Source organism: Octopus sinensis, linkage group LG3, assembly GCF_006345805.1.
Source record: "Octopus sinensis linkage group LG3, ASM634580v1, whole genome shotgun sequence".
Lineage (NCBI taxonomy): Eukaryota > Metazoa > Mollusca > Cephalopoda > Octopoda > Octopodidae > Octopus > Octopus sinensis.
In genome coordinates, this window is record NC_042999.1 from 101091054 (window position 1) to 101106547 (window position 15494).

Sequence of the window (15494 nt, forward strand, 5' to 3'; positions counted from 1 at the left end):
TAGAATTAGTTACAAACCAGGCCCTATCCCCTCCAAGAGAAAGTGCCACAGGAAAGTGCTTTGGTTCACACTGCCTTTCACTTTAAGTGTTAAAACCTGAGTAGGTAAGATTTTTCTTAGGTCAGTAGATAAGCACTTATCCTGTACAAATAGGTTCAACAAAATATCCATTAGACATACCTTGAGAATTTTCTTTAGCTGTGCACTCAGTGTAAAAAAAGATTTTAGTAGGTAGGCCCACACCTGAGACAGAGGCAGGATGCCCATGTAGGGGTAACACAACATGTCCACTGAATGGCCACTGTAACATGGAGACCATTGTATATGAGGCAGAGGTAACAGTCATAGGATCAAATGGGCAACCAAATGTGCGAAAGCATGTGGGAGCAACTGAAGGCCCCTTCAGTACTTACCACGACAACCAGAAGTCCTCCTTCAACATCCCAGAGAGACATAACACCACAACCCTAACCAAGCACATTTGGTCTTTGAAATAAAATACCACTGAGTACAGCATAAAGTAGATCCTAGAGAAATGTAAAATGTACTTCAATAGCAGCAGGAAGTGCAACTTATGCCTAGCTGAGAAAAGAGCAATTTTAAAAAGCACTCAGGCATTTACCTGAATAGTAGAAGTGAAATTTTTCAGCCTTGCCCATATGAAAGTACATTCTATCATACCTGTGTGCCTCATCATGACTATAACCACCAGTCCCCCAACCTCAGCCCTCCACCATACCCTGGAGTCCGGCAAAGAGTTTGACCAGACACACCCTCAAACAGCATACTCCAGCATGGTGGGCACCTATGCAATAGACTGTTTTCCACCACTTCCAGTATAAACTCCCACACACATCGTATCCCTACACACACCACATGCACACATAAAGACCCCACAAACTTAACCAATACATAAAAGAAAGAAAGCACACTAACAAACACAGATATGTAGGCCCACATCTCTTGCAAAGGTTATACTCATAGTACCACTACAGAAATTCCATTTCCACAAGAACACCAATATTAAGGACATACATATTTCCCACATACACTTCCAGAAAACTCTTACTGACTTACAACATAACCACCCCAGCAGTGATGTTTTGGTACCAAGAGACATAACTCTTAACTCAATCCCCTGCTCATTTAATTTCATTATCTTTTTCACAGCAACCACATGTGTCTATTTATCTCTAACAAAGCAGTCACCATATTTCATTCCATATTGGCTACCTATGATGAGCACAGGGTTACATAATCGGATTGTTACCTAACACACTGCTGAATCCCATGAAAGCGATTAGTAAGACTGGCTGTAATGGATATATAGTACTGTACACTTTGGATAATATACCCACTCTATTAACAGATATATGAGTACATCTTTTCCTGAATTATGAACTCTTAGACGACTTACACACATACACATGCGCATATATATATATATATATATATATATATATATACACACACACAAAATCTACTGTTATTGTTTATCCCTAATCAAGAAGACCTATAACCAAATTGAACAAAGATGCTGTACTATACAAAGCCCATGGTCAAGATACTTAACTTTCAATGTCCCAATAAACTTTATAATGCATTCATATCAAGAGGAAATACATATTGTTCATTGTAGAACGAAGAAACAGCATATAGAAACAAACAAGTAATTTGAAACCGCAGAGTTCTGTATTTCAAGAATTTCCATAGATTTAAAGAAACAAGTTGGCACAAACTGTTTTGTATTCAATTCAATTCTCAAGGATTTAACAAATGCACTGAACTATCTAGCAATGGTTAAGTTGATGAGTTATATTTTGTGTGTGTGTGTGTGTGTGTGTGTGTGTGTGTGTGTGTGTGTGTGTGTGTGTGTGTGTGCGCGTGCGTGCGTGTGTGCATGCGTGTGTGCATGCATGCATGCATGTGTATTTTATTGACACTACATGATCTGTCACTGAGGCATTTAACTTTTGATGATCTTTGCTCCATTACCTTACTAATTTGGCAAGTTAAAGGTGGATTGAAGAATTTTATTAACAGTCAACTGATCAAAGATTGTTTTAAGGTAAGAAGATGGCTGTGCTTGAAGCTCTTGATATTGGGAAGATGACCAGGTCAATTTGGTGTAAAAGGTACATCTAAGATAACTCTACATGCATACATACTCACACATCTATACTTCTGTGCAAATTATACCACAGAAACTTAATCATTTCTGAACAATCCAAACTGACAATTATTTTATTAACCCTTTAGCATTCAGATTATTCTGTAAAATGTAAAGCTTATGTATTCACACCATGTAAAATTAATCTTGCATCATTTCATGGCTTTGAGATTTCAATGATGTGATTGTTTATTTTTAAAATGACACAATAAGGTAGCTATGAATGACCATATCTGACTAGTTTGAACATAAAATAGGTAGAATATTTTGGCCGGATATGGCCGGTTTAAACACTAAAGGGATGTAGCAAAACTAAGAAAATTAATTCTGCATCTATGATACAAATACATTAATGTAGTTGTTGCTGCATTAGTCACTGCTCTGATTATGCAAACATATAACCAACAGCATTTAAGTCTTCTCTCAATCTATGTATGATCCAAAACTACATTATCCAATGTGTCCTCTCTCTCTCTCTCTCTCTCTCTCTCTCTCTCTTCTCTCTCTCTCTCTCTCTCTCTCTCTCTTAAAATGGTAGGATGTGGCTTGAGGAATATTTAGCTGCTACTCCTAATAAGTTATGCAACCACGGAAATGCTCCTCCATTAGTTCACAAGTATATTAATTATATTGAAAGTTATTATGAGTTTTATATATTGCGATCATTAGAAATATCTTATGGTCATGGGTGAGTGAAGAGCTTCATGTGGGGTCTTCAGTGTAGCACAATCAGCATCCTACAATATTCAAATTAAGGACAAAATGTTTAATTATTCATGTTCACAACAAATGCAGAAGTGCTATGGATGTAATCCTAATCAAATTCTCCATGTGTAATATCTCCTTAACCAGGATGCAAGACATGAAGTTGCTATTGAATGAGAAACTGGCTAACTCTGTGCAGCTGATCTCATTAAGCAAACCTGTCCAAAGCTATTTGACAATAATATATTATTTGCTATCATTGTTAGAACTAAAGTTTATAAATTCAGCAAGTCTATCAGCTAAGAGAGAAGATAGAAAGAAGGTTGGAAACAGAACCTTAATAAGCCGAATTATGCTATGTAACAAAGTTAAGTAGTGACCACTTTTATTATGCAACCTCTATTTAGAACAAAATTGACTCTCTTTTGTTTATGGCCAACAGTGATTTCAAGCAATGAATTAACAAGTATCATCTATTTCATTTAATTCTGCACTATTGATTATATTCTGGTATATATATATATATATATATATGTATGCGTGTGTATGTGAAGCCACTATATTGCAAGAAGTAAATGGATTCGTTTTGAACAATACTAGATTTTAGACTGGTGTAAACATGCACTAACATACACACATGCACATACAAATAAATATGTGATGGGTTTCATTACAATTTCCGTCCTCCAAATTTCACTCACAAATTACTGCTTAACTTAAAACCATAGTAGAAGCAGTAGATACAAACCCAGAACCAAACAGATACAAAGCAAACATCTTAACCACATAGTCATGTTGAAGCTCCAGTTTTTCTATTATTTTTATTATTATTACTATTTATTTATTTATTTATTTATTTATTATCTTGTTCAATGAAATGTAGAAGTCATTTTTGCTAAAAGCAACCAATTCCAATTGGTTATCTTCAAAGTTTGCTCAGAAAGCAATCTAGTTTTATATATTTGGCCTGATGTTGACACATTGCTTTATTTAGGGATAGTTCTTTTAAATATGACCATCATCAGGTGATTCAGACAGCAGCGGCAGCAGAATTAAATCAATAAAGGAACTGAGTCAATGGGCACAAGAACTTGAGTTAAATGTGCTATTATCATGCAGCAGAATGCTGTATTAAGTAAGACAGTATATACTGAATAACATAGGCTAATAGCTACATTGTAAGCAGCCAGTATCATAGTTTACAACTAGGCTGTTTGTTTTGAAGAAGGCAGGGTTTTCTTACTACTAGTATATTTCACTATAGATCCTTGTCTTGATTGCATACAAAAATGTACACAATGCATACATACAGAAACACACACAAAAGCATTTACACTCACACAGACATAATCTCAGCTTAAATAGTGAGAAGGCAACAATAACCACTGCTAGTGTCTTTATGCCTTTACAGCATCATACTTGTTGTTGTATTACTAACAGTATAAATAATTAATTATTGTCTCTGTTTTGCTGTTACCACTGATGCTACAAGCACCAGTAATAATCCCCATACCTTATGTAATCTGTCTTTATAATATCCACTGTATTTGATGTCCCCATGGCAAATAAATATAACTAATAATAATACTGACAAATTTTTTTTTTTATTTTGTCATAAAGCCATGAAAAGTATGTAAAACAATGAAGGAAATTAAATTCAAGGGGAAGATAAGAAGGGATAGGATTCAACAAGATATTTGAAAGCATAAGTATAAAATACAGCTGATACTGCAACAGCTGATGTCACTGCAGCTGATGTTGCTCCTGCTGCTGCTGCTGCTAATGGTGATGATGACTAGTGTTGCTGTTAACTGTTTCATCATGATCATAATCATGATCATCGTTTTAACGTCCACTTTTCCATGCTTGCATAGGTCAGTCAGAATCTATTGAGGTAGATTTTTTTTTTTTGCCCTTCCTGTTGCCAACCATTACATGTTTCCAAGCAAGGTATTATTTTCCGTAAGCCCATATGAAAGGTTCTTTCATGGTAAATAATACAGTATTTTGTGTTCTAACACAACATCCACTTTTGAGTGGGGATAAATATAATCTTTCAGTATTGATATTGCTTCTGTCACTATTAATTATATATATATGTATGTATGTATACTTATACATATATATATATATATATATAATATATATATATATATATATGATGATGATGATGATGATATATATATATATTTATTTATTTATTATGGTAGTTTTGATTTTAAGAGTCCCTCCTAGCATGAGGCATTTATGTATAGTAATGCCCTTAATATAAATAAATATATTTAAGAGGAAAATTTTATGGATCTTTCCCTTATGAGATTTTTCACGCTAACTACTTGATAAATTCTTATAAAGATTTTATCATAATTATCAATTGTATTTATATATATATATATATATATATTTATACATACTCACATATGCATACACACATAGACATAAACAAACAAACAACACACGTACAATACTCACACAAGCATATATACATATCTGTGTCCTTAGAGCACAAGACTTAAAAGTCCACTCACATTCTATCCAGCCAGCTAGTATGTTGTTATTTAGAGTAATCAGCTGAAATATTTAAGGGCATCCCTTAAGGACTTTCCATACCAAATAGTTTATTTTTCCAACTGACAAAGAACAGGATTTGAACACAGAATGAATAGAGTAAATCTGAACTCAGAGCACAAAGAGTCAGAGCAAATATTGCAAGGCATTCTCTTTAATGCTCCAATGACTCTGCTAATTTGGCACCCTAATGAGTGTATGTATGTGTGTGTATTTTTATCTGTATGTCAAAGTGTGTATTTGCATCTTTGTGTGTGTGTGTGTGTGTGTGTGTGTGTATGTATTTGCAACCTCTGTGTGTATTTGTATCAGTGTACATGTGTTTGCATCTGTGTGTATGTGAGCTTGAATCTCTCTCTCTCTCTCTCATTCAGTGCACGTGCTTGCATCTGCATGTGTATTTGTTTCTGTGTGTACATACATATTTGTGTGTTTATATCTTTTGACATGTATAACTGAAAGATATAATCATCAATGAAAAACAACTGCTGTTCAAATTCATTGAGTTACAGAAGCTTCCTTTCCATCCTTGTTGTCAAAATGCAGTGAAACAGAGAATGGCCAGTTGGAAAACTAACCAACAATGCTATTGTCCACAAATTGCAGTGCAGAACAAACAAATAAGTGAATAAAAGATAGATAGATCCACATTACTCAGGGAAGATGTTGCAATGATGGGACAATTTGTTGACATGCAGTGGTTCTTATGTATCAAGCAAAATCAGAAATACAGAATTAAGAGCATTACTCAAGTGAACAATAAACACATACAAAAGAACAAAAAAAATCTCAAATTACATATTCAGAATAAGAACCAACATTCTAAAATCCAATTCACTTTCTTTTTAATTACATTTCATTTAGTTATATTTTAGATTAGTTATCATTACTTTACTAAATTCTTTTATTAATTTTGTTCCAGATTAATTATTTATCTAATTATCACTTTCTAATGGCCAGCCAGACTTACAATAGATTACACACCAAGTTTGCACTATCCATTTTCCTTGAATAATTTTTTTTCTTTTTAATTGTATTTTGCTTTTATTTGCAATAAGAACATTGTACATTTACACATTTTTTTTAGTAATTGCAAGAATCACTTTTGACTATATGTATGTAACCGTTTATGAATTTTAAGTACCAAAGCTGGTCAAGTGTAAAGCTCTTGTAAACATAGTCAAAATTATAAGAGGTAGACCCAGATTTGTTAAGCATATCAGAGACTTTTATCAGATACTGTTCATTATTGTAAAAGATATGCAGATATATCTGTTCTTATTATGGGAAGGAGGAAGAGGAGAAGGGGGAGAACAACAACAACAACAAGAGGAGAAACACAGTGGCAAAGGAGGAAGGAGACGAGGAGGGAGGGGAGGGGATAGGAGAGGAGAAAGGAGAAAGACAGAATGGACTAAACAGAACAGGAGGAGACATGTGGGATGGGGGATTGTTGAAGAGGTCACATGATGTGTGATGAAAGGTTTCCAGACAAAGGACATAAAATAAGGACAATAATAAAATAAATCTGAAATGAAGCAAAATTAATGAGTACCACCGAAACTGTCAAAGATGAAATAATTATGTTCATTACTCTTGTTACATAATCATTACATATACTCTATGGTTATTATAGCCTGCACACCTGCATTATATGATCACATATACAGCATCACAAATACTTTTTCCAGATATATGTACTACAGTGAAAGAGAACATGTGGAATTCTAGATAAATTATCTGGGCTTAGGTAAATGGTTATAAAAGCACATCAATAATATATAATTATAATTGCATGTGTGTTCTATTAGCACTTAATTCAAAGGTATGCATGAGTATTAGTCTTTCACCAATGTATAAACAAAAGATGAGTGGAAAATTGAGGCTCCTGAAACAAGATTCTTTATAATATTTGCTCTGCACAGAGCTACATACACTTCCATATCACCCTCACCATCAGAAACACAGTGCACGAGTGATTAACCTGTTAGAAACCTTTATTTAAAGCTGTTATTGTCCACCAAGTGTGACATAAAATAAATAAAGACAAATTATGACAGAAAGTTAATCAATCATTTAGAAATAAAATTGCATTACTTTGTAATATCTTATTTTAGCTTTCAGAAATTAGATTGGATATGATTAACTTGGCAAAAATATTGATTTGTTGAAATTTAATCTAAATGAGACATATTATCTTGAAAACTACATTCCTTTGCTGTTTAAGCTCCAGGTCAGACCTATAATGATAGGTTTTACAGCTGTGTTCCTCTGGGGTTTTTTGTCCAATATGTAGATGCAGATATGCCTGTGAGGTTAAAAAGTTTGGTTCTGAACTCTACAGTTAGGGGTTCAATGCCACTGCACGGAAGCAGTTGGCTATTGTCTTCTATTTTAAGCTGCAGGTTGAGAAATATACTGTGAGTGAAATTGGCAGATGGAAACTGGAAAAAGACTGTCATGCCAAATCATCATCATCATCATCATTTTGGTGTCTACAGTGTCTACATGACTCACATAAAAGTATGTTGGAGCAGATTGTAAAGAAAATCCTTGCCAATCATACAAAGAATGTCAGTTGTGTTGCTTGCTTATGAAAGTGTGGGGATTGAAACCCCAACATGAAACTACCAGTTTGCAATCATGAGTATGCCATTACAGTTTCACAAGACTGATCTAAAAATCAACTAATCACAATGAAGCTATGGTGTGGATGGCTCTTCGAATATTCACACCCTTTTACTGTAGTTAAATAGTTTGGCACTTAAATCATAGCAAACCACAGTTGGTCTTCAAGCAAGACAGGTCAGCAGGCCACAACTAATCTTCAAACAAAACACATTGATGTTCTCTTCTCCAAGCTTCAACGTGTTAACAGTTATTGTATCTGCATTTTCTCTTCTAGATAGCTAATGTCTAAGCCAACAGAGTAAATCTGCTTACAATTCTGATGACCAATAAATCTGTGATAATCTGTGTTTTTATATGCACAGTTTTCTATCAATAAGATATGGTTGAACATTCATGAGTTTGCTTTATTTATAATACATGCAGTCAGCCAGAACTCATACAGTGTTATTTGTTTGCAGTCTTCAGTAAAAGTATGTCCAGGTTATTTGATTTTCAATAGGCTAGAAAATTGCCTTGCTTAGAAACAGATGAGCATTGTTATCAGACAGGCATCGAGCAGTAGAAAATTCTGCTTCAATGAAATCTTATCTGACCTATTGCAAGTATGCAATGGAAAAAAATATAGTACTAGACAACCAGCTGACAGTTGGTGATTCATAACCTATCACCTGCACTTTGATGTATTGACAGCCTAAACACTTAGCTCTTAGTGACTCATTCAGCTGATTCAGTTAGTCTCTGTAAGCAGCAGGAGCACTGTATACTCAACTTAATGCTGTTAACTTGCAGTAATGAATTAAGTATCTCTTATTGATATAGTCAGACTAGTTTGTTCTAGATAGACTACAGAAATGAGAAGTATGCAGTGGTGGTCATGTAAAGGTTACAGGACTTATTGATGCCACCACTACATCTTATTAAAGTAAATCTGGCTGAAAAAGGAAAAATATTATTTGTAAATTCAAAATTGTATCCAGTGTATTAGAATGACAATTTAACAATTTGTAATAAAAAATTTTTTTTTTACCTTTTGATCATCAGGTGACCAAACACCACAAGTTATAGAGGCATTGTCCAAATTCAGCATGGATGACCAATATCGTTGCCCAGCAACAGATCCCACAAGTACAAAACCATCCCAGTAGCATATAAGTGCCATACGGCCATCATGTGACCATGCAAAGTCAGTGACCTATAAATAAATAAATTAATTAATTAAAACAAACATGTTAAGTGAGAACAAGATAAGTTGATATCACTATAAACCCACAATTGAAATTTAAGTCAATAAATTTGCAGTCAGGCTGATAAAGAACCATCAACATGGCTTTGTGCAGCTCAAGTCAAAAGCAAGATACTTTGGTAAATCAATTACAATGTGGAATCTGATAGTACAAATTATATATCATTGAAACTGTTTTATGGTTTGTAAGAAATCCATATGAGTTAGTTATAAATGTAATTATCCAAAACAGGAATCTAAAATGGTTTGGGTAGAGGATGCATAACTAAAGCTGATATCTGATTAATGCATCTGTTAGTAAAATAGAGTTCGAATAGAAATTCAATTTTTTTTTTAACTTCCACAAGTATACATGATTTCAAGATTGAATTAGCAAAACACAAATCTTATATCCTTGAACACAAGGTTTGATTGATTGTATTCTCCATAACAGACACTATATGGCAAATGGTTTCATTTTGGTGCAAAAAAAACATAATGGAATTTTTTTCCTTAAAACTGTAATTGAAGAAAGGTAAATCTAAATCTAATTAGAATAACCAAATTTCTTTAATTTATCTATTTGATAACCCATCAGTTCATCAGTTGTCCTATGTGCCTACACTGCTGTAACTATAGTGCAGGTATGGTAAACAGCATCTGGGTACTGAAACAACAGTGAAACAATTTTTCAACATGATAGCTTAACCTGAAATAGGTAGCATCCATAACATTCTCTCAAATTACACCCAATCATCTTAAAGAAAAAAAAGGAAAGGATCCACATTATAATACCTTCTTAGATATACTATATCTGAAACAAAGATGGACCATATCTTATATGCTTTTAATTATAGGTCTGTTTGAACAGAGTTCATACAGAACTATAACAAACATTATCTAGTAATGAGATTAAGGCAAAAATAAGGCCAACATTACATTCAATCTCAGGACTGTATAAAGAAACACCTTTCTGTCTCTATCATATATTTTGTGAGCTGTTTTAAATATTGCATGTATTTCAAGAATACAAGGATGACTGAATAGTTAACAAATTTGTTTTACAATAATAAGGTTCCAACCTCAACAGCACTGTGCAGTATCTTGAAAAATGTATCTTCTATGACAGCTTCAAGTCATCTTGAGGATTATGTTCAGTGGCCATACAATAGTAAGATCACTTTCACTATAAATTCGATAGTAGGCAGTTCAGCTGATTGAATAATTAGAATACTTAGCAATAAAAAACCAATGGAAGTCCATCTCTTAATAATGTTTGCTTCAATTTTTTAAAGGTTTATAAGGTACCAGCCCTATGCTTAAGTTCTGACCAACTTAGTAGAATATGATTTTAGTATTATAATTCTACTTCAACAATAAAAGATTCATGAGCAAACAACAGCCAAATTTCTCTCAAATGACACCCTGCTATCCTACAAAAAAGTAAAGACACACTGGACAATGTAGTCCTTAATATACAAATAAATAGAATTGTCATGATTTCAATGCCTTTATTTATAAATCTGCTTGATCAGTTTTGAGTGAATTAACACCAGCAGCAACAACTAAAAGATTTAGTTAAAAGCCAATGAAGGAGCCTGTATGTGGTCACTTGACTTGCTAAAAACAGCAACCAAATCTCCCTCATGCTACATCTAACCATCTTAAAGAAAGGACACACTGGATAATGTATTCCAACACACTCCTAAAAAGATAGCAAATATAGCTGAAACACTTGTGATCCGGTCAGATCAGAAGTGACCTGGGCTGAATACCACCAATAACAATGCACAGTCTGCTAGAAATAGCAGCCTAAACTCCCTCAAATGACATGCTATATTCTGAAATAAGGAAAGGTACATTCAATAATCTAGTCTTAGATATGTTACATCAGAAAATAAGGTAGGAAGGTCAATGTTTGACCACCATTGATCATAGAGCTACTGGATAAGGGCTGACATGGTGCTAAACACCACCAGCAATAAACTCAATAAATGTAAGATTGAGGCTCCAATTTGATAGTGTTTAACATTTTACCATACTACAGTGCTTTATTAATCATTATAAAGAAACATAAAGAAATTATAAGAAAAGCTTTCTGTAGCATTAATAAATGAACTGGTTGTAAGAATGAGAAAATTAGAATTGTTTCACCTGCTTTATGAGACCAGCAATTTATTCATAGCTAATTTGATAAACTGAGGATATGTAGAATTAAGCCAAGACACCTTGCCATAATAGAAACATAAATCTACATAAGTTGCTGATAAATTCCAGGTAACACATGCGAGGCCAGTATGAAAGCAAGAGTTCATTATTTAAGATTAGAAATGCCACCAACAATCCTATGATGTAAATATTAAATTTGATTGAAAAGAATGAAACATGGTCGATAAAGAATGAAACAAAGAAACAAGTTGATGCACATGGGTAACATAATTGATTATGGGAAGATTTCATAAACAGTAAGTCAATCAAGTTCTGGTAAGGTCCCAGATCAAGATGGACTACTCACAGAATTCTTAAAAGTAGGAGGTAACACTGTGACATTTGTAATACATAGAATAATTATTGCTTGTTAGGAAGGAACTCTGATTCCACATTACTGGCTTGACGGCATTTTGTGTTCATTTATAAAGGCAAAAGACCTGACATATGTCCTATAATTTTACCAGATATTCAATCTAGCTTTCGAGTGAGCAGAGGGACAATGGACGTGATTTTCTTGGCTAAGCAGCAACTTCAAGAGAAGTGTATTGAATATCAAGTGTCACTCTTTCAGGAAGCTTCAATAGAGAAGCTTTGTAGATGATCCTTCACAAGACTTATGCTCATGTTCAAAGAACTGCACTGCAATACAAAAACCAGGACTGTATTTACTGGAGAACCTTCAGAAGAGGTTGTTATTGACAATGGAGCAAAACAAAGTGTCATCTGGACACCAACATTGTTCACAACATATTTCACTATGCTGCTAGATAATTCTTTTCAAAACTATGATAAAGGTGTAAATATAAAATTTTGAACTTCAGGAAAGATTTTCAATTTATGATATTTCAATAGTAAATCAATGACATTTCTGGCTCTAATTAGAAAACTTTAGTATTCAGACAATGCTAACTTTGTAGCACATACAAAATATAGGTCATAATGGACAAATTTTCTGTTGCATGCATTGCCTTTATTCTAACTTAAGTTTAAAAAAAAGGCCAAGGTGATGTTCATGCTGGTACCTGGTGAATACTATGTGGAATCTAATATCTACAGTGGTTCTATTAAATTTAAGAATGCTAGTATACTAATGTTAAAATGGCATTTTTTTATATATTCAATTTGACAACCTTTAAGTATGGTATACAACTTTACAGCGTAACATCAACATATTAATTTTAAATTAACGATGCCGGTGGCACATAAAAAGCACCGATCATGGCCGTTTGCCAGCCTCGTCTGGCACATAAAAAGTACCCACTACACTCACAGAGTGGTTGGCGTTAGGAAGGGCATCCAGCCATAGAAACATTGCCAGATCAGACTGGGCCTGGTGCAGCCTTCTTGCTTCCCAGACCTCAGTTGAACCATCCAACCCATGCTAGCATGGAAACAGACGCTAAACGATGATGATGATGATAACTCTTAATTATTATAATTTATAGTGCCATTTAATTTCAGAACAATTTGTAAAATTTCATTTGTTCGCGTTAAAAAGTTTATTCTGAGATCAACAAAAAAACAATAAGCTCACATAATCAGTATTTGGTTGGGTATCCAAAATTACTTAATACAGCTTTGCATCTGCGAAACATAGAATTGTTCAGATAATTTATCACTGTTCCTGAGATTTTTTCTCAATTTTGGGTAATAATGTTTAAAAAATCATCCAAAAGGCAGCATGCTCATTTAAAATATACTTTGAGAAAGGGAACTATCATGGATGTGCCAGATGTGAATAAGAGCTGAAAATGCAGTCCTAGTGACTGATGTCTCCTATTAAAAGCTGGCTACATAAAGCACATGAAATTACACAGTAATTTGCAAAACTTGGCTTTCTACTTTGCACAGCTCTACCCAACATTTCCCAAAGACTTTCTATGGGATTTAGGTTGAGCGACTGCATCAGCCACTGCATCAACTGAACTCTCTTAGATCTAATGTAATCTCTGACTAGGTGCAAGGTGTGTTTCAGGTCGTTGTCATGTTGGGAAGTGCAAGATCAGCCCAAATGCTTTCAAGCCTATAGAAGCATAGTCTTATCCAATATTTCTAGATAGAACTTACTATCCATAATGCCCTTGATTCGGATTATAGGACCGACACCTTTTCCAGACATGCACCCCCACACCATCACACTTCCACCACTGTGCTTTTAATTATACTGAGAATCAAGAAAGCAAGTACAGCCTTTGACAAACTTGAGGAAAGGTTATATTCAAATAGAGGTATGACAGCTCATACAAAAATCAGTCTTTATAAGACATGCATATTGACACCACTCTTGTATGCTTCTGAAAATTGGACTACTCATAGTAGGCATGTAAAGATACTTAAAAGATTCCACCAGAAATGCCCCAGAAGAATATTAAAGACTAAATAGGAAGATTTGCTATTAGACACAAAAATATTTCAGAAGGCTGTGTCTCTGTCTACTGGGCATGCTTAGTACAAAATCAAATATGATAGGCAGAGTGCCTTGTACATATGTCAGGTGTTATTTTTTGGGAATTGACAATTTGATCTATGACAACAACATAACCCCAAGAAATAGTACATGGACTACATTCAGGACAACTTTATGAAATTGAAAATAAATGTTAATTCCAGAAAGAGAAAGTGATTGAGAAAATGGATGGAAGTCTCTGGTGAAAGAAGGTATTGTGAGCTTTGAGCTAGCCAAAAGGCAGCATGCTCATTTAAAATATACTTTGAGAAAGGGAACTATCATGGATGTGCCAAATGTGAATAAGAGCTGGAAATGCAGTCCTAGTGACTGATGTCTCCTATTAAAAGCTGGCTACATAAGGCACATGAAATCATGGAGTAATTTGCAAAACTAAGATGCATCTAACAATGTTTTGCCACCATTTTATAATAACTACATCTGTGTGGTATGCGGAAAATTTCTTACAGTAACTCTGGTTTGAAAAGGCACATGAAAATACATAAGAATACCACACAAGTAAGTTATACAAACTCTATCTTATCTCTCACATATTTGAAGCCTTGCAGATCAACGGCCAGTCCTCAGAGTCATCTCAGAGCACATAAACATAATGAAGATTATCAAGATGATGTAGATCAACTGAAACAGCTATTATCTGTTGAGATGAAGTGATTATCATATATATACATGTGTACACACACACACACACACATGCCCACACAGATGTAGGGTGGTGGAAGTAGAACTCATTATTACATATATCATTACCCTTATTGTTTTGTCAGTTATTATTACTCCGCCCCGAAGCACTTTTTACTACCCTCCATTCTTATCACTGTCCACTCACCATTCTTGCCTACCCTTCCAAATCCCTCTGTCAACATCCTCTTTCTATTCACCTCATTGGACATGTTACCTTGAAAGTTTACTCTGGCTCCTTGATGCCTTTATCATCTTTATTTCTCTCTCTAACACCTCTTCATCCAATACCATATACATTGCAAAGGTATTTAACAGTACCACACTGTGGTTCAAATCCAGAACCATCATAAAGTGACCTCTTTAGCCACATCATGTTTGGCATTAAAGCGAACTCTCTATTGATCTATCAGTTACACACTCTCTCTCTCTATGTTGTCTTATTTGTTACATACACATTCTGCCAATCTTATTCTTTTACTCACCATCTGTCATACTTTTTCAGCCTCTATTTCAGTATTTCACCCACTCTCTCTATCTCTTTTTTCAATGTAGCCTAGGATACTGAGTAAAAGTGCATGAATTGTGTCTGTAAGTCTGCATGTATGTCTATGTCTGTATGATTGTGTGTACATATATATTTTTGTATGCATATATCTGTATATGTGCAAATGTGAGTGAATGAGAGAGTAAGAGAACGTGTGTGTGTGTGTGTGTGTGTGTGTGTGTGTGCATGCGTGTGTGTGTGTGTGCGCGTACTGAGACACACATATCTGCTTGCAACATCAAACTGATTGTGATTGACTGTGACAGTTTTTCATATAAATAAACATTATTTC

At 34.4% G+C, this 15494-nt stretch overlaps 1 protein-coding gene across 4 annotated transcripts in view; it reads right to left on the reverse strand.

Moving 5' to 3' along the window:
- The window catches only part of LOC115209811 (tubby-related protein 4-like), a 646703-nt gene that overhangs the window by 320695 nt on the left and 310514 nt on the right, over positions 1 to 15494 (reverse strand). For all 4 annotated transcript variants that reach the window (XM_029778367.2, XM_029778365.2, XM_029778366.2 and 1 more), the window contains exon 3: positions 9102 to 9266. In XM_029778367.2, coding sequence (XP_029634227.1) covers positions 9102 to 9266 — 165 coding nt within the window. The remainder of the gene's footprint in view (positions 1 to 9101; positions 9267 to 15494) is intronic.